General features: G+C 49.6%; 1 protein-coding gene and 1 long non-coding RNA gene across 3 annotated transcripts in view; both read left to right on the top strand.

The window, feature by feature from the left end:
• The window catches only part of LOC125641542 (uncharacterized), a 92,744-nt gene that overhangs the window by 39,943 nt on the left and 28,419 nt on the right, over positions 1 to 24,382 (top strand). The window contains exon 1 of one of the 2 annotated variants that reach the window (XR_012669544.1): positions 16,069 to 16,909. The exons of the other annotated variant lie outside the window; for it this stretch is intronic. This is a non-coding gene — a long non-coding RNA (uncharacterized LOC125641542). Of the gene's footprint in view, positions 1 to 16,068; positions 16,910 to 24,382 lie in introns of those variants that run through there. 2 annotated transcript variants of the gene reach the window in all.
• Positions 10,704 to 16,016, top strand: LOC142072933 (pancreatic secretory trypsin inhibitor-like). Its single transcript, XM_075131227.1, has 4 exons — positions 10,704 to 10,865; positions 12,056 to 12,096; positions 12,736 to 12,845; positions 15,814 to 16,016. Exons 1-4 carry the CDS (start codon positions 10,811 to 10,813, stop codon positions 15,857 to 15,859), a joined length of 252 nt encoding a protein of 83 aa, XP_074987328.1. The 5' UTR covers positions 10,704 to 10,810; the 3' UTR covers positions 15,860 to 16,016.

The following is a 24,382-nucleotide window of genomic DNA, read 5'->3' as shown; positions in this document are numbered from 1 at the left end:
TAATGTTAACTAGGAACGAGATTACGTTAAAACCTTTGGCCCATCTGTTTCCTCTAAGTTAATACAACAGGCCTACACATTCCAATCAAGCCTGGAGGCAGGCAACAGCGTGGCCCGTCCGACTGCAATGTTCAAAACCCTTGCACTACGACTGGGCGGATCGAGGGACGTGATCGTTCCCCTCTATTTGACATTGGTGAGGCCTCATCTGGAGTACTGTGTCCAGTTTTGGGCCCCACACTTCAAGAAGGATGTGGAAAAGTTGGAGAGAGTCTAGCGGAGGGCAACAAAAATTATTAGGGGACTGGAACACATGACTTACGAGGAGAGGCTGAGGGAACTGGGATTGTTTAGTCTGCGGAAGAGAAGAATGAGGGGGGATTTGATAGCTGCTTTCAACTACCTGAAAGGGGGTTCCAAAGAGGATGGCTCTAGACTGTTCTCAATGGTAGCAGATGACAGAACGAGGAGTAATGGTCTCAAGTTGCAGTGGGGGAGGTTTAGGTTGGATATTAGGAAAAACTTTTTCACTAAGAGGGTGGTGAAACACTGGAATGCGTTACCTAGGGAGGTGGTAGAGTCTCCTTCCTTAGAGGTTTTTAAGGTCAGGCTTGACAAAGCCCTGGCTGGGATGATTTAACTGGAATTGGTCCTGCTTCGAGCAGGGGGTTGGACTAGATGACCTTCTGGGGTCCCTTCCAACCATGATATTCTATGATTCTATGATTCCTCTGTACAATGACTGCACTGTGCTCTCTCTTGGACAGATCTGCATGGGAGAGCAGAGGTGCACACTTTTTACAGATGCTGGGCTAATATGGCACTGAGCTACCCACGTGCCAGACACATCTGAACAGCACTCTGCGTGAAGCGAGACAGGCATCCGAACACGAAGCAGTCGAATGACAGATTTTCCAAGGACAGCAAAACAGAAAAGTCCTTCGGCTAGATCCTCAGCTGATGTCAATTGGCATCGCCCCACTGAGGTCAATGGAATTCAGCTGATTTACACTAGTTTGGGATTTGGCCCAGTGATTTCAGTGATGCAGCTTGCAGAGGGTAAAGGTGGCATAACTGGACCCTACTGAACATGGGTTAAATTGACTCCTGGGCACAGGCCAGCAGATGGCCTACATGTCACCCGCACTAATGCAGTGTGGTTCCTTGTCCCCCCGTAGAGGCTAGACAATGTCCAGACATTTATGAGTCTGCTACTGGCTTTGAGCTAATAAGGCTGATAGTTTAGCTTAGCTGTAACCCTGCAAACTAATGCTTCATCGAGACGTCTGTGGTGAATGGAGCGTGTGCGGGCTCTCTGCACAGGATGGAATTTCACCCCCTGACTGTTGTCATTCAAGTTCCTGAGAGCTGTCGACTGCTACAGCTAGATGTAGATTGTGGTGGGCCTTTGGGCATAGGAGGAACTGGACAGGCATTTCTACCCAGCTGCACCAAGATCATTCCTCATGCCCACTAGGCAATGGAGTGGTTCAGCACCCAGCAGGTGGACACATGCGGTGGGATGAACGCTTTCCTCCCCATTTTGCAAACTGGCCTGCCTCATGCTGCATAATTCCAGCTCCATGTGGATTCCCGGGGACAGCCAGAAGCAGATTTCATCATCTTCATTTGGCCAGAGGTTTGTGGCCGTTCTTCTCTGATCTGGACCTTGCCACAGACCTCTGGGCCTTTGTAAGCCCCAGGCTGGATTACTTCACGGAGCGCTATTTGAACCTACGCTTGAAGACCACTCAGACCCTTCCGCGAGTGCACACTGCGGCTGCCTGCTTAATGCGCAGTGCTAGTCTGATGGAGCAGGTTACAGCTGCCCTCCCCCGAATGCTGAGATTGACCTATAGCACCCTGGATACCTCAAGTCCCAAGCTTTCAGGCTGCTGAGCATTCTTGACTCCCACTGACATCAAAGGGGTGCTTCTCTCCCTGTTTGCTCTCACAGCTAGGATGCTCTTGCTAACCATCCTGGGGGGCTGGAGAACAGGATGTCCTCAGAGGCAGGTCCTTAGCGCAGCAGCTCACCACAGTGCATTAGAGCCCAAGTCTGTTTGCCTACAGGGCCCCAGGCACTGGACCATGGAGGTGATTGTGTGTGATGTGCTGAGCTGTAGCTTGGGACAGGGGATTCTGATGAGGCTTATACTTGTCAGCACTCCATGCTCCGTATATTGGATGAAGTTCTCCGCCAGTGTCGACTGGTGCAGCTCCACTGAAGTCAGTTCCATTGAACCGAGCTGTACCAGTTTGCATCAGCAGAGAATTTGGCCGACTGCACTTCAAACCAGAGGCTTTGTGATAACTGCCATTGTATCAATTTCAACAATAAAATAAATTGACACCTGAAGCTCATATGTTCAGCGGGGGGCTGGAACAATTTTTATACTGCGGGTGCTGAGAGCCATTACACCAAACTGAAAAGGAGTACTTGTGGCACCTTAGAGACTAACCAATTTATTTGAGCATAAGCTTTCGTGGGCTATAACCCACTTCATCAGATGAATGGAGTGAAAAATAGAGCAGGCAGGTAGATAGATATTAGATGTAATAGATATTACAGCACATGAAAAGATGGGAGTTACCTTACCAAGTGGGGGGTCAGTGCTAACGAGGCCAATTCAAAGAGGATGGATGTAGCCTATTCCCAACAGTTGACAAGAAGGGGTGAGTATCAGCAGAGGGAAAATTACTTTTTTTTAGTGACCCAGTCATTCCCAGTCTTTATTCAGGCCTAATTTGATGGTGTCAAGTTTGCAAATGACTTCCAGTTCTGCAGTTTCTCACTGAAGTCTGTTTTTGAAGTTTTTTTGTTGAAGAATGGCCACTTTTAAGTCTGTTATTGAGTACCCCGGGAGACTGAAGTGATCTCCTACTGGTTTTTGAATGTTACAATTCTTGATGTCTGATTTGTGTCCATTTATTCTTTTGCATAGAGACTGTCTGGTTTTGCCAATGTACATGGCAGAGGGGCATTGCTGGCACATGATGGCATATATCACACTGGTAGATGTGCAGGTGAATGAGCCCCTGATGGTGTGGCTGATGTGGTTAGGTCCTATGATGATGTCCCTTGAATAGATATGTGGACAGAGTTGGCAACGGGGTTTGTTGCAGGGATAGGTTCCTGGGTTAGTGTTTGCTCATGGTTTCAAGTTCAGCTGGTATATCAGTTCTGGGAGTAAGCAAAGAAATTCACCCCACCATGTGCTGAATATCACAATGAGACAAAATAGTTCTGCAGCGGGATACTAAGGCAAGTTATTCCACTGTCATTGCCTGACCTGGGCACTCCAAACACAGAGAGCCAACTTCTGACACCAGGAAATCTTAGAAACAATTTTCTTTTCCATTTCTCCTATTGAATGTGAAGAGGGTGAGTAATTTTTCCTTAAAAAATGAGAACAGCCTATATCCACAGCAAACAGAAACACAATCCCACTAGCCATGCTCCTGCCATCTGACATATATATGCTCTTTTGTTCAACCTGGCAGACTATCATTTCCTTGCAAAGGCTCAGCAGTAAATTTATAAAAAGAAAAGGAGTACTTGTGGCACCTTAGAGACTAACCAATTTATTTGAGCATGAGCTTTCGTGAGCTACAGCTCACTTCATCAGATGTATACCGTGGAAACTGCAGCAGACTTTATATACACACAGAGAATATGAAACAATACCTCCTCCCACCCCACTGTCCTGCTGGTAATAGCTTATCTAAAGTGATCAACAGGTGGGCCATTTCCAGCACAAATCCAGGTTTTCTCACCCTCCACCCCCCACACAAATTCACTCTCCTGCTGGTGCTAGCCCATCCAAAGTGACAACTCTTTACATAATCAAGTCGGGCTATTTCCTGCATAGATCCAGGTTTTCTCACATCCCCTCCACCCCCATACACACACAAACTCACTCTCCTGCTGGTAATAGCTCATCTAAACTGACCACTCTCCAAGTTTAAATCCAAGTTAAACCAGAACATCTGGGGGAGGGGGGGTAGGAAAAAACAAGAGGAAACAGGCTACCTTGCATAATGACTTAGCCACTCCCAGTCTCTATTTAAGCCTAAATTAATAGTATCCAATTTGCAAATGAATTCCAATTCAGCAGTTTCTCGCTGGAGTCTGGATTTGAAGTTTTTTTGTTTTAAGATAGCGACCTTCATGTCTGTGATTGCGTGACCAGAGAGATTGAAGTGTTCTCCGACTGGTTTATGAATGTTATAATTCTTGACATCTGATTTGTGTCCATTTATTCTTTTACGTAGAGACTGTCCAGTTTGACCAATGTACATGGCAGAGGGGCATTGCTGGCACATGATGGCATATATCACATTGGTGGGTGTGCAGGTGAACGAGCCTCTGATAGTGTGGCTGATGTTATTAGGCCCTGTGATGGTGTCCCCTGAATAGATATGTGGGCACCCTGCATATAATGGAACCACTTCAAGCCCCCAGCACTGCTAGGTCCAGCACCTATGAATGTTCAGTTCTTCGTGTCAAAAACATGGATCACTCCTAATTCCCTTTCTAATTCAGGCCTAATTGTATTTGAAGTACCTGGCCTCTCCAGAGACACTGCCTCAGAAATTAATCCTTGCTCATAGCCAATTAGTTTGCACTGACATTTAACTAGTGTACTGTAAATATCCGGGGTTTACATTGTTCTGTTGGAATCTCATTTCATTTGCATGATAAACACTCTGTAAATACTTAAGTACTCACTACCTTAAAGAGCTGTGTGTCCCAGGGTAAATTAACAAGGACGTTTGGAGGGGAATCTTCCTTTGACAGCAGTATTGCTACCCTTGGCTGTTCCTATTTTGGCTCAAGCTACTGTAACGCAAACACTTTTTCTAATTGATTTTGGCATCTACTCTTCTGCGTTCAATTAATTACAACTGCCTTGATTCATAAGCACCTCTTAGTAATGTTTTACTCTGCTCTTCTCTAGTTATTTTTGGCTGAGATATCAAAGTGCTTCAGAAACATTCATTAACCCTTATAAAACCCAGCGGGGTGTATCTGCTCTCCATTGCAAAAGGGCCCTAGAATCATAGAACCGTAGGGCTGGAAGGGACCTCAAGAGGTCACCAGGTCCAGTCCCCTGTGCTGAGGCAGGACCAGGTTAACTTAGATCATCCCTGAAAGGTATTTGTCCAGCCTGTGCTTAAAAACCTCTAATGATAGGGATTCCACAAACTCCCTTGGAAGCCTATTCCAGAGCTTAACTCTCCTTTGAGTTAGAAAAAGTTTTTCGAAATATCTAACCTCAAGTTCCCTTGCCTCACATTAAGCCCATTGCTTCTTGTCCTGCCTTCAGTGGCCATGGAGGACACTGATCACTGAGCTCTTTGGAAGAGGCCTAAACAGATTTGAAGACTGTTCCCAGATCTCCTCACTTCAGTCTTCTTTTCTCAAGACTAAACAAACTTACCTCGGTTTTTTAATCTTTTGAACCTTTCCCCATAGATCAGGTTTTCTAAACCTTTGATCATTTCTGTTGCTGTCCTCTGGACTGTCTCCAATCTGTCCACATCTTTCCTAAAGCCTGGTGCCCACAACTGAACACAGGACTCCAGCTGAGGCCTCACCAGTGCTGAGTAGTGCAGGACAATTACCTACGGTGTCTTACTTACCACACTCCTGTTAATACGCCCCAGAAGGATATTAGCCTTTTTCGCAACTGCATCATATTGGTGGCTCATCTTCAATTTGTGATCCACCCTAACCCCCAGATCCTTTCTAGCAGTATTGCCGCCAAGCCAGTTATTCCCCATTTTCTAGCTCTGCGTTTGATTTTTCCTTCCTACCTGAAGTACTTTGCACTTGTCTTTATTGAACTTCATCTTATTTCAGACCAATTCTCCAATTTGCAAAGGGCATTTTGAATTCTACTCCTGTTCTCCAAAGTGCTTGCAACCACGCACACGTTGGTGTCATCTGCAAATGTCATAAGCATCCTCTCCACTCCACTATCCAAGTCAGTAATGAAAATGGTGAATAGTACTGGACCCGGGACAGCCCCCTGTACAACCGCACTAGCTATACCTGTCCAGTTGGACAGCAAACCATTGATAACTCCTCTTTGAGTGCGGTCTTTCGACCAGTTCTACACCCACCTTATAGCACATCTCCCCAGTTTGCTGGCGAGCATGTATCACTGGCTGGCCCTCTGAGGCAAGCTGGGCTCAGCTTTGCCTATGGCTTAGCAGCTATCGCTCATCCTCACTGATGAGCTGGCAACACAAGGGCTAATTAGTGACCCCAGCTGGGTGTAATGGGGCTTGGTTAGAAAGACTGGCCCCAGCTGTGGTGGGAAGCAGGGTGAGCAGGACTTCAATAGAGTCAGGAGCCCAGGGGAGGGAGGGGAGCCCCCCGCTGGGAAGAGACTGACAAAGTCCGGCTGAGGCACCCCCAGGGAGCAGATTAGGCTCCTGTCAGGGGCAGTCCCGAGTTAGAGCTAGCAACAGGAGAAAGAGACCCCCAGGGAGTAGAATATGCTCCTGCGGGGGAGCCCTGAGCCAGGGCCTACAAGGAGAAGGGAATAGAAGAGAAGCCAGGGAGGGGCAGAAGACCAGGGGATGTGGTATTTGGACCCCCAGCAGGAAAAGCCTGGAGCATCAGAGCTCACAAGAGCAGGGAAAAGTGCCCCAGGAGGGGTGACGGACCTTTTGTGCGCCTCGACTGAGACTCTGAGCACTCTGGAAGGGGAGTGAACTGTTATATGACCTGGCAGAGGGCCCTGCCTCAGAAGACACCATTGCGGCCAAGAAAGAGGTCCCTCGGGGAGGAGTCAGAAGTGAAATCTTGCAATCCTGTGTCCAGGCTCAAAGGGATACTTCAGAGGCCAGGATACGGCATGTCATGTGGGACTGTGTCAAAAGCCTGACTAAAATCAAGATACATCATGCCGACAGCTTCCCCCGTCCACTAGGCCAGTAGCCCTGTCAAAGGAGGAAATTAGGTTGGTTTGGCATGACTTGTTCCTGACAAATCCATGCTGGCTGCTCCTTATTACTCTGCTATCCTCCCAGTGCTTACAAACCGATGGCTTAATTTGTTCCAGTATCTTTCCAGGTATCGAAGTTAGGCTGACTGGACTGTATTTCCCCAGGTCCCCTTTGTTCTCTTTTTTAAAGACAGGTACCACGTCTGCCCCTCCCCAGTCCTCTGGGACCTAATAGGTTTGTGTAGGACTCTCCAGAGAGATGTGAAGTCACACTCCCTTCCCTACGAAACTAACTTACTCTGTGGCCCCAGTCCAGCAGCGAGCGCCATGCAGATGTCCACATGAAGCCCTTATGTTGAGAATGACAAAGGCTGGAGGCTGGAGATGGCGGGTGCATAAAGTAAGGCTGCTGACGGCTAAGGCCACTCATAACCTCAGCTCTGGTTTATTTTCTGATTCATGCATTTTTAGAATTGTAACAGCCGGATCTTCCGGGCGGCTCTTGGAGGCACTGTGAAAAAGGCTGTAAGGAGGGAAGAGGAAGAGCGGGAGGCAGCCTGGTGTATAGGGGCACTGAGGGCTGCTCCAGACGACAGCAGCAAAGGCCTTGCTCCATATGGAATTCTCTCCACGGAGTTTGTCAGCGCCAGGGGATTTGTTTGTGTTTACAACAAGGGGGAAATTGTTCTTTAACTGATCAGTGGTTTTTCCCAGCTGGATACGGATCCGTCTGCCTGTCCCAGGTTTTAAAACGTAAAATCCAGACAAGAGGCATCACCAAAGCATTCCGGACCTGAAGAATTTATCACCCAATTAGGCCAACTGTGGAATGTTTTTACAAGATCTCCTCCAGTTCAAAGGGAATAATCCTGGGGCCGTTCTCTGGCCTGTGTGACCCAGGGGGCCAGACTAGATGATCATAGTGGTTCCTTCAGACCTTGGAATCTGTGAATCTATGAATAATTGTAAAAAAATATGATTCATTCAATGTGATTGTATGGTGCCCATTTGTGTGAAGAGGCAGAAGTGCAGCCACTGTTGACATGAAATGTTGCACTATGACCAGAACTGGGCAAATATCACAGCAAATTTTCCACAAATATTATCTGAATTTTCAGATAGACCGATTTCAATGTGTTTGTGCCTCTTTGTGTGTTTCCTTTCTGCTAACAGCCTCAGAAAAGAAGTTACTGGCAGGAATATTCCTGGACCCAGTGGACACTAGGGCGTTAGAAAATGTACGCCAGCTCATAAACACGAAATATTCATGTGATTCTGAGCACCCACACATCCAGCTCCTCCCACTCGCATTCATCCACAGAACCTCGGCAACAACCTCAGCAAGCGGCAGATGTCTTTTCAATATCCCTGCGTCTATTTCAAAAGTCTCTTCCTATGTTTAAGAAATCTGAGGTTGCCACTGAATGTGGGTGCGCCTTAGAAGCAGAGGGGCGTGTTGCCGAGGATGGTTGCAGGCAGGCAGCTGGAGGCAGAGGGCTGTGGAGGAGAAGTGTCCGGGAGTGTGATGGGAAATGGTGCTTTAGCTGGTGAGATCCTTGATTTCCAGTGATTCCATTCATGGAAGATGCCTAACTTCAGGAACTGAAAGCAGAATTTGACCCTCTGTCCTAAACCAGACAGGGCCTAGTTAATCTCCTATGTGAAGCCACCCTGAGCAGATGGGACCCCTGGGTGAGGTGTTGATAAAAGGAGAGGAGATATTCTTGTCAACTTCCTAAGCTTCCCTATTTATTGCCCTGCCCTCATACCCAAGCCACTTTTGCTGACTCTGGGCACTGTTTATCTGGGCACTTTGTTTATCTGCTAGAGGAAGACTCTGCACAAACAGTGGTTTGATTGGTAAGAGGAATTCCTGTTAAGTGAGCGAGAGGGGAAGGCTTAACAGGAATTCCTCTTATCAATCAAACCATTGTTTGTGCAGAGTCTTTCGTTTAGCAAATAAACCCAAGGGGCCAGCCCTGTCCCTGATATAACTCCACCAACACCATGGGTTTACACCTGGATTGGATTTGGCCCATCTTGCACCTGGAATTTACTGGCCTCGTTTTCATTACTTCCTTATCAGTATCCAGGTGACATGTACGCAGGTATTGCTCAGATTAGCAACAAAACCTGAACATTATGATGAGCCTCAAAACCAGGTCCCTATCGGCTGTAGTAGCAAATATCAAGCCCCCAGGAGGGGAAAAGATAGAGGGTGCCTGGGTGCAGAAACAATGTACTTAGTGAGCCGTAGCAAGCTATTTCTGGGTTCAAGGCTGGGGTTTGTCCTGCCTATCGGCCTCTATTATAATATCTGTGAGGACATTAAAAAAACACTCCTCTACCAGCCTCTCCAAGAACACACGTCTTCCCTTCGATTCCTTCTCTTACAATGCAGTTATCGATGTTGGGGGTCGCCTCTTCTCAGAGGATGGGATATAGAACTGACATCGGGGCCAGAGCAGTGATCCATTCAAGGGTTTTTAAATCCACTGTAAGTGTTAGTTGGGCCTTGATCCTCCAAACTCTTAGACATGATAAACTTTACACATGTGATTAGCCCAGCTGGGGCCATTGGGATGAGTTATAGGTATAAAATGAGGCATTACGGGACCAGCTCCTTGGTTTGAAACCCCAAATGATGATCTCCAGGTCTGACTTCAATGGAAAGCTCTTTGGGGCAGGGACTGTATTTTTGTTCTGTGTTTGTACAGCGCCCAGCACAACGGGATCCTGGTCCGTGACATGGGCTTCTCAGTGCTACTTCGGTACAAGTTATTAATAACAATATAGAACTGGTTTTGTTGGCTCCAGCCATCTCTCTCCGTAAGATAAAAATCCTATAGATGGCTAATGCGTGGAGTTCTTAGCTCACCCTTTCATTCACAGCTTACCACCCGGCACTAGAATCAGTACTGTGGTTAAAGCTCCACTGGGTATTCGGATAATACTGGGTCTGGGTTGCATTCTGATGCAGGTTTTAATGCGCAAGGGCTGAGCTATTCCCTCTTCTTCCCCTGTTTATCTGCAAGATGCGGCAGTGACGAATGGCTGCTCAGGCCTAGCGGTTGGAGCAGGAGTCGGGTGCCAGGAACCAGAGTCAAGGGTCAGAGCCAGAGTTGGGAGTGAGCAGGGTAGGAACAGGACTGGGGGGACAAGGCAGGCCTCAGGGTGATTGTAGCTGTGGGCAGCCAGTGACCTGCTGCCAAGCTTACCCGCAGGCTTGCTGGCTCCCTTCAGCCAATCAGGCGACCCTACCACAACTCGGCGGCACCCATCAATCTGCCTGGAGCTCGGGCTGGCTAGTCCCCGAGCTTTGCTGACAGAGCTCACCCCTTGCAGGCAAGTGCATCCATCCACTGATCCCAAGCCCCAGCTAAGCTGCTGCCCCAAGTGGGTGCAGTCAGGCTCCATGCTGGTGCAGGGGGCAGGAATCCACCTGCCCCCACCCCTTTGAGTTAGTTTCTTGCACAAAGCCCCTTTGCTTTGGCTTTGCACAGAGGACCAGGATCCCCCTTCCTGCAAGAGGATGTTTCTGTCCCGCACCTGTGGCCACCGCCTGTGAGCTGAGATGTTTCCCCATTAACTTTGGGTGGCTCTTTGCCCTGACGCACCAGACTGATCCAGCCATGACTCAGAGTCCTCCTAGCGTTTTGAATGTTGTTGTCCACACCTTGGGCTTGTGCCAAGTCCCATAGAGCCATGGGCTGACCTGGGCGGGTACAGCACAAAGTGGGCAGGGCCTGGAGAGCCATATATTGGATAGAAAGAAAGCTCCCTGCGTGGGCTTCTTGAGAGAAGATCTCCTGGAGACAGGCAGATTCTGACTCCGTCTGCAATAAACAGCCATGAAGGCAGCTGGCCTCTTCCTGCTCCTCGGCGTGGGGCTTTACTGCTGCTCAGGTGAGTGTGACAGGGTCAGTCAGAAGCTGCTTTTCCTGCTCCCTCTAAACTTTCCGACATGCAGACAGTCCAGACCGGGAAAGCAGCCACTGGGCTGGTGGGGATCAGGGCGAGAAACCCGGGAACCTCTTCAATGTTCAGCATTGAAGAGCACAGAGCCTGACACCTGCTCGTAGACGGCAGCAGATGGCTGGAGGGTCAGGCTCTGTGTTCAGCGCTACAGCGAGAGGCCTGCAGCCAGACCGCAGGTGAACCAGTCTATTCCTGGGACACAGCAATGCCTGGAAGTGAAGCGGAGCAATGCCGCGTTGAATTACAGTCCCTGCGCCATGGCAGTCCGTACAGCCACAGGGGTGAAAGTCCAGCCCTTCCTATCAAACCGGCGATTCTCAGCCCCCAGCTGACTCAGTACTCCATCGAGCGCCGCACACAGAGCAATTCAACTCCCTGGGCTCGCACAGCTCTCTGTGGGTCCCAGAGGAGTTCACCCAGTTTCCTTCTCCCTCCGCGCTACCCGAGTTCACCATACCACAGCAGGGAACTCTGCGCCCAGGCTTCAGCTGGTGTAAATCGATGTGGCTCCACGGAGAATCCGGCAGGCGCAAGGGAACTCCCTCCTTGCCTGCTTCCGAGGTCACCAGCCGTTTGTCATCATGGGGCCTGATTCAGCTCTTGCTGACCCCGCTGAGATCAGCTGCGCTACCCGCACAGGCGAGACCATAATCAGGCTTGTAAACTGTGGCTGTGGCCCATAACCGAGTCTGGGCAATCAAAGGTCCCTTTGTTCCTTGGCAGCACCAGGTGGAGCTTGAGCGAACTGCCGGGAACGTCAGTGTCACGGGGCTGGGTCACTGTCAGGAGCCTGCTGTGGACGCAGTGGGTTTTCGTCAAGGCACAAAGGCAGAGCAGGGTGGAGGTGGCTCTGCCGGCTGGCAAAGGGCAGGTGAGCGGAGCAGGAACAGGAGTGAGATCAAGAAGGAAGGAAGCTGAGGGGGGAAGAGGCTGCCCCAAGTCAGAGGCATGGAAAGGGAGCGGAGAGGAAACTCAAATGGGGTCCTCCTCACAGGCGTGGGGTGGGGGGCCTGGAAGCAGCAGGAGAGTTTCTGTTGGACCTGTGCAAGGAGCAGGCTGGGAGAAGCCAACAGCCTACTTGATCTAAGGAGTTTCCTTTTCCCCCCCATGTGTTTTAGGCAATGCCAAACCGGGTGGTGCTTCTGACGGAGGGAAAGAGGTAAAGACTCCTTCTGTGCAATTTAACTGCATACTGCGTACTTCTTTGCCGAGGTCATTCTGTCCCAGTGTCGTGGAAAGCCAATACTGCTAAAAACAATGAGGCAACATTGCCCAGGGGATAATGCAGTGGAGTGACAGTCAGAAGACCTGGGTTCTAGCCCCAGCCCTGTCACTGACCTGCTGGGTGACCTTGGGCAAGTCACTTTCCCCCCTCCCTGCCTCAGTTTCCCTACCTGACAAATGAGAATAGTGTTGCTGCCCTCCCATTGCAAAGTGCAGTGAGATCTCTGATGAAAAGTGTTAGATAAGAGCTGATTAATCGTCTTAAATGCCAAGCTAACACCACCGTTAAGATCCCAATTGTCAGAATGAAAGTTAAAATGAACCCGCACAGTGGCAGCTACCCACATTGCTTCGGAACTCTCCAGGTGGAGCTCTTAGCAAGCCAGGACTGGTCACAATGGGATAAGTGCAGAAGAAATTGAGCGCCTGGTACAGCTTCGGTTAGTCCTCCTGCAGGACCATTAGATTTTAATTTCTGCAGTTCCCCACCAGCCTAAAGCATCCCCTTCAACATGAAGTTCTTTTCAGCAATGCCTTGTGTAAGGTACATTAATACTCCCCTTTACTCACACAGCCAGATTGTGGCAGATATATGCTTCCGGGCTGCCCCAAAATCCTCGACCCTGTATGTGGCACCGACAATGCGACGTACCCCAATGAGTGTGAGTTGTGTGCTGAGAACCTGTGAGTATCTGGACGCTTTTGAGTGCAAATATTTCAAAAGCTGCTGTTTTCACATGGGCCTTGTACAGCGGAGCTCTGCCATAAGTCCCCTGTTCATGCAGAAAGCCATGACTTTTGGCTTGGTGCAATTTTCGGGGATAAATTTTGCCATTCCCCTCTTCCCTGCTGATGCTCTCTTCCACTGGCCTAGAGTAACACTGGAGCCATCTTCACCGGCTCGTCCCATGCTTACTGTTAGCTGTGGTATTATCATAGCACCTAGGAGTCCCGGTGGTGGACTGGGACCACATTGCGCTAGGCACTGTACAAACACAGAGCAATAAGACAGTCCCTCCCCCAAAGAGACAAGAGACAGACAGACTGATGGGGGAATACAAGGAGACAACATTGGACCAGTGGAAGTGGTGCACAGAGTGTATTAGAGGCTGATCCAAAGCCCGCCCAAGTCAATAGCAAAACTTCCGCTGGTTTTAGTGGGCTCTGGAGCTGGCTCTCAATGAATCTGTGCGTTGTGGGAATCCCATTTCGGATCAGAGCATGTAGGTAGGTGTGTGAGCGGAGGGAAGCCAAGTTGTTCCCGCACATCTGCTGCAAAGAAAATAAGACTTAGCTGACCCCAGCTGCCTGCAGTCCTCATGGTCTGCTGTGGTCTGGGCCAGTGCCATTGCCGATAAAGATGGAGACAGTTCTTCTGAGGTGCATTGCATCAATTGAATGGCAACTGAACCCAGCAATGAGCCGACCAGACGTATGAGAACCCGCACTGCATTGGCGGGGTAGCGGGAATCTCCAACTAGAGCTCCAGTTCTAACTTCTGGTTTCAGAGAGAATTCCACAAGAAGGGACTCCTGGGCCCATCTTCCAGCGGAGTTCCTCCTGATTTTCACGGGTGAAACTGAGGGCAGAATTTGTCCCATAGAAAAGTGAGATGGAAAAGACTTAGGTGGCCTTGGCCATCCCCAGTAGTCTGCTCTATGGTGACTTCCTCACATCTGAAGGCCAAAGAGGAGAGTTTCTAAGGAGACAGGAGTACAACATAGATTCAAGAATGCACCAGTGGATGGGACTTTAGCTAGGGAACCAGGATCAATGACCCAGCTGTCCTGGGGCCCCCACCACATCCCTTTGAGATTCAGTGAGCAGCTACTCTGAGCCCGCTGTCCTAGGTCGCTGTGTCTGGCTGTCACAGGGTTTGCTACAGCACAGCATTGTCTAAAGACAACGCCCACCTCCACTTCCAAAGGTCTCCAGTGACTTCTAGATGATACGATACATGCAGGGGAGAGGGTTGTGTAGTATCCTTAATCCGCAGCGTCACTAAGGGCTGGGCCAAGAGCTGGTTCCACAGTGAAGAGAGGAGGAGAGTTTTCAAGTGAGATTCAAAGAGGGTCAAGTGATGCGGAGGGGTCCGGAGCGAAGGAAGGAGGAGATATGAGCGGGGGGGTGGCGAAGGGGTGTGCAAGAACAAAGTGCTCCCTACCCTCAGAGAGCTGCCGGAACAGGAGAGGTGACGGTCCGAGGAACAGAGCGCCTGATCCCATGGAGATGAATGAGTCTGTCCACTGACTTCAGGGGGCTTGGGATGAGGGTCACAGTGAGCAGGCTGGGGAGCAGGGGCACACGGGGCTGGAGAGGAAAGGTGGGGAGAGTCCCTGGTGGAAGGAACTGGATTCAGGGAGGCTGGAGAAGTTGATGGGAACTAGAATGACACTGGCCTGCATTTTGCAGTGACAGGGCACTGGTCCTGCAGCGTTTTTTTCAGGGGCCCATTAATTTGTGCAGCCAGCAGGGACCCCTAAAGATGGGCTGGGTTTTAAAAAAGGGAAATAAATGATGTTACCAGTCCTCTGTTAGTTTGGGAGCTCCAGGAGTACAAGTTCAAATGAAACACCATGTGGTTTCACTCACACAGTGTGTCAGGGCTGTTGATCTAGACCTCAAAGCTCATGCAAAATGCCTCCTTATCAGCATTACACGAGAGATAACAACCCTGTCCTTGGTCTCTGTAACGTCTTGTCTGGTGGTTTGCAGGAATAGGGAGCTGAGAGTCAGGACCGAGGGGCATTGGCAGAGGTCTGAGAATGGTGGAGGAGGGGAGCCCAGGGCTAGAATAGCAGGGGGGCTGCAAGGTAAGATTGTGGGGTGCTAGCAGAGCTGTGTGTGAGATGGGGATCCAGCAGCAGCCTAGCAGGTGTGCTGAAGGCCAGAACTGAGATGTGGGTAAGGAATAGCTGGGGGTGCGGAATTGGTTAGTGGAATAGTCACTGGTCCTGATCTCACTTGCACTGGTGTCATTTCATTAGATCGCTGTTTATTGGGGTGCAAAATATTCATAAAAATCCACACCTGCTTGCGGCTTTTTGTTGTTGTTTTTTGGAATTTCTATGCACACCTGGGAAATGGATTTGGTTTCCCAAGGTGATGAACATGAGTATTTCAAGAGAAAACTGAACCAATCTGGAGTCAATTAGGCCCACAAAGCTGTTATTTTTTCACAAGTGCATATCTGCATTTTCCCTGCTTGTGGCATTAAAATCGTCGCAAAGAGTCATGTGGAGCAGGTGCAAATGTGAATGAGACAAAGTGGGGCGTGTTTGCATGTGAAACCCCTGCACAGAACATCGCAGCGCGGGCTGAGTTTAGCTAGGCAGGAGTTGCAGGTTCTTGATTGCCAGCAGGTGTCTTTGATGTCTGCTTTGCAACAATGAAGTAATTTATTCTGACAGGAGATGTCAGAAAGTATTAGCTCGGAGGTTTACAGGAATTAATTAACTCATGTCCCTAGTAACCCCCGTCCCTCACCCCGATCTGCCTGCCGAGAAGACCTGGGATCAGCCTATGACTGTGTGTAATTTTAAAATGACATTTTAATTATTATTTTCCACCTGATGTTTCTCCCTGGAGTGGGAGAGTCTTCCCTGCCCAGGGGGTTTCAAGCTGCCCTGATACGTTTAACCTGTCTTTTCAGGAAAAGGCAAACTAATGTTCGCATAAAGAAGAGAGGAATGTGCTGAGTGCCTCGTGCACTGACCGCCTCTGCTCAGATGCCGGCAGAGAAGTGGGTGTGTGACAATTCCCGATGAAGACGCACACGGCTGCCACTGCACCGTCCTGCTGCACCATTCATCGGTTCATAGATATTCTCCATTCAATAAACCTGACAGCATCGCAGCCGCTTTCACGGCTCGTCTTTTCCAGTTGAAAGGTGTGAGAGTGACCTTTGGTTTGGGATACGGGGGAAATCTAACGAGCTGTCAGGAACTGCCCACCCCGCTCACTGGGGAAGAAATGACCGGCTTAGCATTCAAAAGAGCCAATTCTGACCTCCCTGACAGCAGTAAACATGCAGAATCGCCCCCCTGATTTTGCTTTGGTGTATCAAAGGTTGGGATCAGGCCCGCACACTTTAACCTGGGCGCTTTACTGGGAAGAGGCAAGACTGGCCTACTCAGTACTGAATCGGCTTTGCATTGTGCACAGAAGCAAGAGCTAATGGCCTGAGTGTTCACCTGCAGCTCCTGCAAACGTCAGTGGGACTCACGGGTGGCTGGTTCCTCTGCAACCCTCAGCTTCACTCGGCAGAAACAAATTCCCCTTTTTGTCCTGCCTCGTAACCCCTCCCGTCCGCCCCAGCACTGGGACACCGCTGAGCCCAGACATTGAACTGGGTGACTTTGGCTGTGCATAGTCTTTGGGCTGGTCCCCTGCCCACGGGTGAATTTCACCCCCCTGAGCAGCATTTCAACCCAGATACCTCCACTTTGACCCTCCAGTGTGCGGCCCAAAGAAACGGGAGGGCGTTGAATGCACTGAAAGAAGGGCTGGGTCATGTCTGGCCACTAGGGGCTGCTGTTGGACCACAACATTTTGATAGCCAGAGTTTGAAGTTGTGTTTTAAAACCTCCTGTTTTCTGTGACGCTGGCAACATTCTAGGATCTGCAGCTGGAGACTTTAGATTTAAATAGAAATTTGGGGGAAATCTGCACAAGGTGTCTTGCAATTGCCTTGATGCAATCAAAATAGGGTGCCTCTCCCTTCAGCCCCGCTAATTTCTGTTTCTCAGGTGAGCTGCGTGTCATCCTCCTGGCTGTGCACTGATGCTGGTTGCCTCTTTCTGTGCTGCACCCTGATTAAAAAATGTCATGAGCCATTAATTACACTCCTGGCTTCCCCTCTGCCCAGGCTGCGGTGCTGGCAAACGCAGGCAGGCCCCAGTCCCACAGCTGGGGCCATCTGGGCAGGCCCTTGTGCCCATGTGGACCTTTGGTTCCTCACAGGCAGACTGGTGCACACACAGCCTCACTGATCTCAGGCATGGGGATCTGACTGCAGGCTTGGAGCCTAACACTGAAAGTGGAGGTGTCAGGGCCTAGCACAGAGGCAAGGTTCTGCTCTCTTGGGAGCAGGATCAGCAGGCTTGGAAGGGCTGCCCTGGTAGAGGGAGAGCCCGGAGAGGGCTGACATACAGGAGGAAATGGAGATGCCAAACCCCAACCATTATTTACCCAGCATTCTCACAGCCTGTGGCATGAAGAGGCAGGATGCCACGTGGTTAGAGCACTGGCCCAGAACTGGCAAGATCTGAATTCAATTCCCTGCCATACACTCCCTGTCATTGTGTGACCTTGGGCAAAGTCACTTAGTCTCTCTGTGCCATTAACATTGCACTCCCTATCTCACAGAGGTTGGGAGGAAAACTGCGCTGAAGATTGTAAGGTGGTCAGAGACTGTGGTAACAGAGGCCATGTAAGAACCATAGATTGCCCTGTGGTCAGGGAGAAATTGCACTCTGATGTGATTGGCAAGAGGGAAAAGGGTTCTGATTTTTTGCTGCTATTAAGAGTTGCAAGCGTTCCGAGCTGTACGGGTACCTTGGAAACTGGCTGAGCGAGGCACCTGGTAGAACTGACTCTGCTACCTTTAATTCAGACGAGTCCAGGGTCCTGGACTCGCAAAGGCTTTGAAGCTGCAGGGCTCACTTGTGCCTGTCCAGTTAGTGGGGGAGCTGGCAGAGCAGTTTAGTTTTTACCAGCTAATTAGTCCTGGCAATTTTAGAACCAGGCAAAACCCAGGTGAGGCTTTAGAACAAGATTTGCTACCTTTGGGGCTTGAGCTGCGCTGGGAGAGCTCAGGCAAAAGCAGAGTTCTGAGCTTCTGCCTGCCTTTTTACTGTAAGCCCTGAATAGCATTTCATTTGTATGCTGGGCAGGAGTTAGCTGCAAAACAACCCTTCTGCTCCGTGAGTATCCTGTGCTTCAGTGCTACCAGCATGGGTTTGGGTCCGTCTTTAATGATGTTTCCCCTGGAAAATGCTGGTGCCAGAGAAATGCTTTTGAAACCCCAACAAAAGCTGTAAAGACAATGAAACTCAAAACGCGTCCAGCTGGAGCATCGGGAATGGGGTGGGGGTTACGACTCCTGGGGTCTTCTCCCAGATCTGCCATAGAGCTTGTGTGTGACTGCGGGAAAGGCACATACCCTCTGTTTGCTCCTCTATAAAATGGATGGAAGGACAATAGCAGCCTCACAGGGGCTTGTTAATGTTGGTGCTTGTAAATTGCTTTGAGAGCCTTGGATAAAAGGGGTTATTATATGTCTAATGGGGCGTTGTTAAGGGAGCAGGACACTCAAAATCCCTTGGTTCTCGACAGTTTTTAGTCTTACAGCACGATGAGACGTTTTGAGTGCGTCGGCCCCAAAGTCCAGTGCATGATGAGGAATTAGACAGGAAAGGCAGCCAGCCCTCTCACCGTTCACTGCTCTGCAAATTCATTGCACTGGTGACCAGTGTCTACGGGCTTCTGTACACTTGAAACACTTCAGCACTTCAGTGTAGACACTACCCATGCCAGTGGGAGGGGTTCTACATCAACACATGTAATCCACCTCTCCGAGAGGTGGCAGCTAGGCAGATGGAGGAATTCTTCTATTGACCTAGCACGGTCTACACCAGGAGTTGGCTTAATTACATCACTCAGGGGGGTGGAATTTTCACACCCCTTCGCGACGTAGCTGGGTCAAGCTAATTAGTGTAGACCAGACCTAAGGCTCTGCACCAACACAAGATGGCTCCCACCTATGGGAATCTGTGTGGTACTGTAGAATGCAAACCGATGCCAGCCTCTGGCATGCTAAACATTAGTCAGCAGATGTCCTATCCAGACAGTATCACCCACCTCTAACCAGAGAATTTGACTGTTTATGGAGGAGCTGACCCAGCATGGCAAACATCAGGTCCCCGGAGACTAAAGGCAGGCTCAATGCTATGTCTACTCAGAGTTTCAATCCACTGCAAATTATGGATTCTTGCTCAACACAACCCAGGTGAACCCAGGCTGTGAGGTCCCAGATGTATTCATGTAGTATGGGAAAAGAGGTATCTGCCAATGTAAGTGGGGCATTCTGGAGTTTCAGTGTAGACGGAACACACAGCAAGCCTTTGGGGAACAGAACTTGTCCCTACTCCAGTCTGGGTGATTTCACTCCTGTGCAGAGCCAGTACTAGACCTGTGCACCTCTTCAGTCTGGATTAAGCCCAAATGAGAGTCTGTAAGTGGTGCATTGGCCCTGTAAACCCTGTTTGGAGCTCTTCGTAGGATTTACATGGTGCACAGGTGGCCTTCCACGCAGGGGTGAATTTCACTCACTGGAGAATTACCCCAGAAACCAGCTTCCTGACCAAATGGAAATCCATCTCTAATTCAGCCTTATGAATTACACATTAATCCAGTCCTTAACTGAAGTACATCTGTGCCACGGCTGATGGCGCCCCTCAAGCCCGAGATAGACAAAGGGGAGCCCTTTCGAATGTTTTCCCTGGTTCAGGAGGTTGTATAAGAACTCATTAGTAATTGCTTCCATGTCTGCACCCTGCTAGGAGCCAGGTTTGCTTTTCTGCGCCCTGCTAGGAGCCAGGTTTGCTTTTCTGAGCTTTTTTTCAGATAGTTTCACCAAGTCCCTATAATGCTGTTCACATCACCAACAATCTGACACACTAAATGGGGGGAAAGAACAAAATTGTACTTCAAGGAAGGTGGCAAATGGCTTCTGTTTTTGTCTGACTAGCTGCAGCCTTTCATCTGGTGTTCCAAGGGTAGCACTTCCAAAAATTATTGTCCAGGGGAGCTATGAATGCAATTTAAATGACTCAGTTAGGTGGGGAAACAGGGCTTGTCAGTACTCAAGAAGGAACACTGTTGAGTCGTCAGCCTCTCTGCCACTGCTCCCCTCCCACAGCTTTTCGGGTTGTTCAGCCAGTCAGCTAAATAAGAGAGGCAAAGGGGGCTGCAGCTCCCCTGTAAGTGAGGAGATGTAATTAAGCACTATGGAGGAGTTGATGGGCAGAGGACTCTGGGCTGGGCTGCATTGCCTCATTCGGGGCTCTGCCAGGGAAAGAACTTGCTCAGAGAAAGGTTTCAGAGTAGCAGCCGTGTTAGTCTGTATTCGCAAAAAGAACAGGAGGACTTGTGGCACCTTAGAGACTAACCAATTTATTTGAGCATGAGCTTTCGTGAGCTACAGCTCACTTCATCAGATGAATGCATCCGATGACGTGAGCTGCAGCTCAGAGAAATGCAGAGCCTGCCCCAGCACCCTACTCTGGGATCAGAAGTGCTCAGATTGCAAAAGAGCTGAATGCGAGCATTGCAAACGAGAGGTTCGTCCATCATCCCTCACCCAGAAATCAGAGTGCCAAGGATGGGCTAGATTCACTCCTGCCATATGCTGGCTTCTGAGGGAACCAGGGCACAGGGTGCCCAGGGAGGAAAGGCTGCTGGTGTTGGAGAAAGGCCAGAGCTGACTCGAAGAGGCTGGGCCACATCTCCAGGGGCTGGAGCAGCCAACCAGATGAAGGAACAGCAGGCAGCTTGCCCTGTTAACCTCTGCTCAGAGGAAAGAGTTTCTGGAGCTGGCTCCAGGGCCTGCAGGGTGGGCGCGAGGGGCTGCAGAGACCCCTCCCTGAGCTCCGCAGGTCTGCTACCTCCACAAAAGCCAGCCACTCTGCTGTGTCCTCCCAGATGGGCACTGACTCTCTCCTGGCCTTTGCACCCCCTTTGCTTCCTCTGGGGCAAGGGGAGGAGCAACGGGCTGCAAGGACCGCCCTGTCTGCAGGGGTGACAGTCTGCACCGGTGCAGGGCATTTTGCTCCCTAAGTGAGCCCTGGCTGTGCAGTGCTGCGGCCAGGAGTAGGATGCACCAGCAGGCAGGCAGCTGCATTGAATTCTCCCTGTGATTTCCTCTGGCCGCAGCACTCCCCTTCACTGCTTGCCCTGGCACTGTGTGGGCTGTTAAAAGCTGCTGCATTTCAGGGGTGGGCGGAGTGATCGGGTAGAAGGGGCTATAGGGCAATATGAATCATTCACAGATGACACTGGTTTAACCAATCAGGACGAAAACGGCTCATTCATTCCAGCAGAGCACAGTCAGACCAAGTACCCTGTCATGGGGGGAGCACAGTGTGACGTGGGTACTAGCTGCAAAGAGACAGGGCTGCCCTCGCTCTCGCATCAGGCTGGATAGTTCCTCGCTCTGCAGCAGCTACACATAGGGATGAGGGGGAGCATGTGCCACACCGGGACCGCCCGCATTGCCGCCCTGGCTTTGCAGGGCACAGCAGGGCTGGACTGAGGGTGAAGGCTCGACAGAGGAGCCCTGCATGAGGCGCCCGACAGGAAGGAACCGTGACGCAAGGGGACGGATTGTCATGGGGTTAAATTGGGGGATTCATCTGGCCCTACTGCCGGCTTCTTGGGCAACTCGGTTACTCCCTCAGTGCCTCGTCTGTGAAATGGGGAGATCAGAGCCCTTCTCTCCCAGACGTCGTCTGTCCTTACGGCTCTTTGAGGCAGGGACTGTGGGTTCAGGGTGCCTAGCACTGCTACTCAGCCGGAGCAAGGGTTGAAGCCTCTGGCCCACAGTGAGCAACTCTCTGTCTCCTGGGCCAACGTCCGGCGCCTGGCTGGGCTGTGTCCGCGTCAGCCGTTTCACCTGGTGTGAGGTTCTAGTTTCCGACTTTGAAACTAAACAAGCCCTTCCCCAGACATTTCTACAGACCAGTCCCAAGGCCCCTGCTCTGCTTCATGTGAATTTTCCCTTCCATTCGCTGTAAGAGACTAAATCGAAACTAGAGTTGGTCCAAAACAAAATGCTTACAGAAAAAGTAGTTTTGTCAAAATCTGTTTTGTGGGACCACGTCAATTTTGATTACATTTTCTACAGGAAAGTCTGACCAGATAGTTTCCACTTCCTCATTTCGGTTTGTTTCATTTACGGTTGTATAGGCTGTCAATGTATAATGATATTCGATCTGATAGTACACATAATACATAGGACTGTACAATGTTTTGACATTATCAGAAGGAAACATTTTTATTTTATCGAAACAAAGCTTTTCAATGGTCAGGCACTGAAATTTTTTCAATTTTCATTTCATGGAAAAATGCGAAATCTCAGCTTCTCGGTCTAATTCGGAATGACGGAAAGTTCTGCTCCATCAGCACTTCCTGCAGAACATCAATTCTGTTTTCTGAACAGCTCTAATATAAACCAGTTTAGAAAGAAGGCAAAGAAACAAAAAGCCAGCGGAGGCCTCACCAGCACCAAGTAGTGCTTCCATGGCTTCTAGACAACCCTCCTGTTAATATACCCCGGAACGATATTTGGGGTGTTTTCACAATGGCGTCACATGTTCATTTTGTGATCCTCTGCAATACCCAGCTTCCTTTCCGCATACCAGCACCTAGCCAATTATTCCCCACTTCAAATGTGGGCATTTGATTTTTCCTTCCTAAGTGTAGTACTTTGCACTTATCTTTATTGAATTTCACTTTGTGGACTTCAGACCAGTTGTGGCTCCCTTAGTTAAAACTGGTAGAAAGTGAGGCCAGCAGGTCCAGCCAGAATCACACAGCACAGGTACGAAATACATTTCCCACTCAGGCAGTGTGTACACTGGGCATTTTTTCTTTCCTCCTCCTCTGATTGCCATCACATGTTCAGTCCCAGCTGTACCATCAATAGTGGGAGTGCGAGTGTCTACAGGCTACCCACAACTGAACCACTGTATCATATAACCCTGCTTAGAGCCAGTCTAGAGAACACAATAACTTACCCTGGCAAGTCACACCAGTACATCCCACGTCTGGATTAGGGGTTTGTCCTGGCATAGCTAAATCCATGCAAATTTCCCTCAGCCCTTAGATGGAAATACCCACTTAACTCCCAAGATTGGGAGCCTGCAACACCCGTCGCCTTACAGCGCAGGCGACCGTCCCTTTGAAATGCATGAACACAGAGTTGGAAGCATTTTAACTTGCAAATAGTTCCTCTTTATCTAACCACTGATGAAAACATCTTGTGCAAAACGCATCCCTGGCAAATAAACAAACAAACAAATTACAACGCTATGAGCACCATTATACCACTCTGTGTCCGCTTTGCATCCATATCGCTGTAGTGACAGAAAATCTGTGGCCAGCTCTTGGGTTACATGAGAAATTAATCTGGCCCATTGTCCGCAGTCTGTGAACAATGTTGACGGCTACCTTGCATTGGAATAGGGTGTGGTTTTTTCAGAGGCTGGTGTGAGCAAACAGTGTTGAAGGCGTTCTGGGCTGCACACAGTGTCAGAGAGGAACTGAACAGAACGATGGTCTGGCTGGAGAATGGGGCAGGGCTGCTGTCTGAAGTGGGTGTGAGATCCAAACTGTGTTTTGGCTGTTCCTATCTACTATCTCTGCTCAGGAGTGTGTCTGTATCAGATTCCAGCGAAGGCCAGGGGTGTCTCTGTCAACTCCATTTCTCTCTCCAAAAACAACATAATCTTCTCTAGGAGGCTGGAGCATCCTCGCTGCTCTGAAGTCATGGCAGACAGAAAATCAGCTCTGCCAACATTTCTGCCTGTGTTTAATGTCCATCACTACCATGTCAAACTCATTCAGCGTGCAAGACAAAACAAGAGTCTGGGGAAGTGCCAGCACTTGTAAGCTCAACATGGTGCCTGAAAACAAAGCTGGATTCGCGCTGCTTTGTACATTGCCATTACTGAGCGTTCCGGGATCAGAATTTAGCAGCCACAGGTACTTTTCATGCTGAAAAGCACCATTTCCTTCCTGCCCCGTTGATCAGAACTCCTGGAAAGTTGACAATTGGATATCGTTTCCTTTATCAAAACATGAACAATAGTTTGTTATTGTAAGGATGAGCAGTGGACGTTTGAGAGAGAGAGATGAAGTGTTTGCTTTGAAAAATGTAGCACAAATAAAGATTTAGGCGTTCTTCCCTGAAAGACACAATGTAAAACCCCAGGGAGGGGCTGTTGACCCAAGGCAGGTAGCTAAGAGCTCTTTTAACGCCAGCCATAGCAAGACAGAATCTAGACCCTCTATCCACAGCCTGGGCCTACGGTGCTGCTGAAATGATCTGGCTTTGCTGCTAAATTAAACTAATACATCCCGAAGCTACACAGGGAACCGAGATGTGCCAGTTGCGGTGTTTACAAGAGGCACTTACTGACCATAAACATCACTCTCAGCTA

The sequence above is a fragment of the Caretta caretta genome, chromosome 8, assembly GCF_965140235.1.
Source record: "Caretta caretta isolate rCarCar2 chromosome 8, rCarCar1.hap1, whole genome shotgun sequence".
In the NCBI taxonomy this organism is placed as follows: Eukaryota; Metazoa; Chordata; order Testudines; family Cheloniidae; genus Caretta; species Caretta caretta.
This window is presented reverse-complemented; position numbering and strand designations above follow the sequence as displayed.

Excerpts from the sequence above, each read along its gene's own strand:
- LOC142072933 (XM_075131227.1), top strand. The coding sequence starts at position 10,811 with ATGAAGGCAGCTGGCCTCTTCCTGCTCCTCGGCGTGGGGCTTTACTGC. Across the intron at positions 10,866-12,055 it reads GGGGCTTTACTGCTGCTCAG|GCAATGCCAAACCGGGTGGT; the intron begins GTGAGTGTGACA and ends CATGTGTTTTAG. Across the intron at positions 12,846-15,813 it reads GAGTTGTGTGCTGAGAACCT|GAAAAGGCAAACTAATGTTC; the intron begins GTGAGTATCTGG and ends CTGTCTTTTCAG.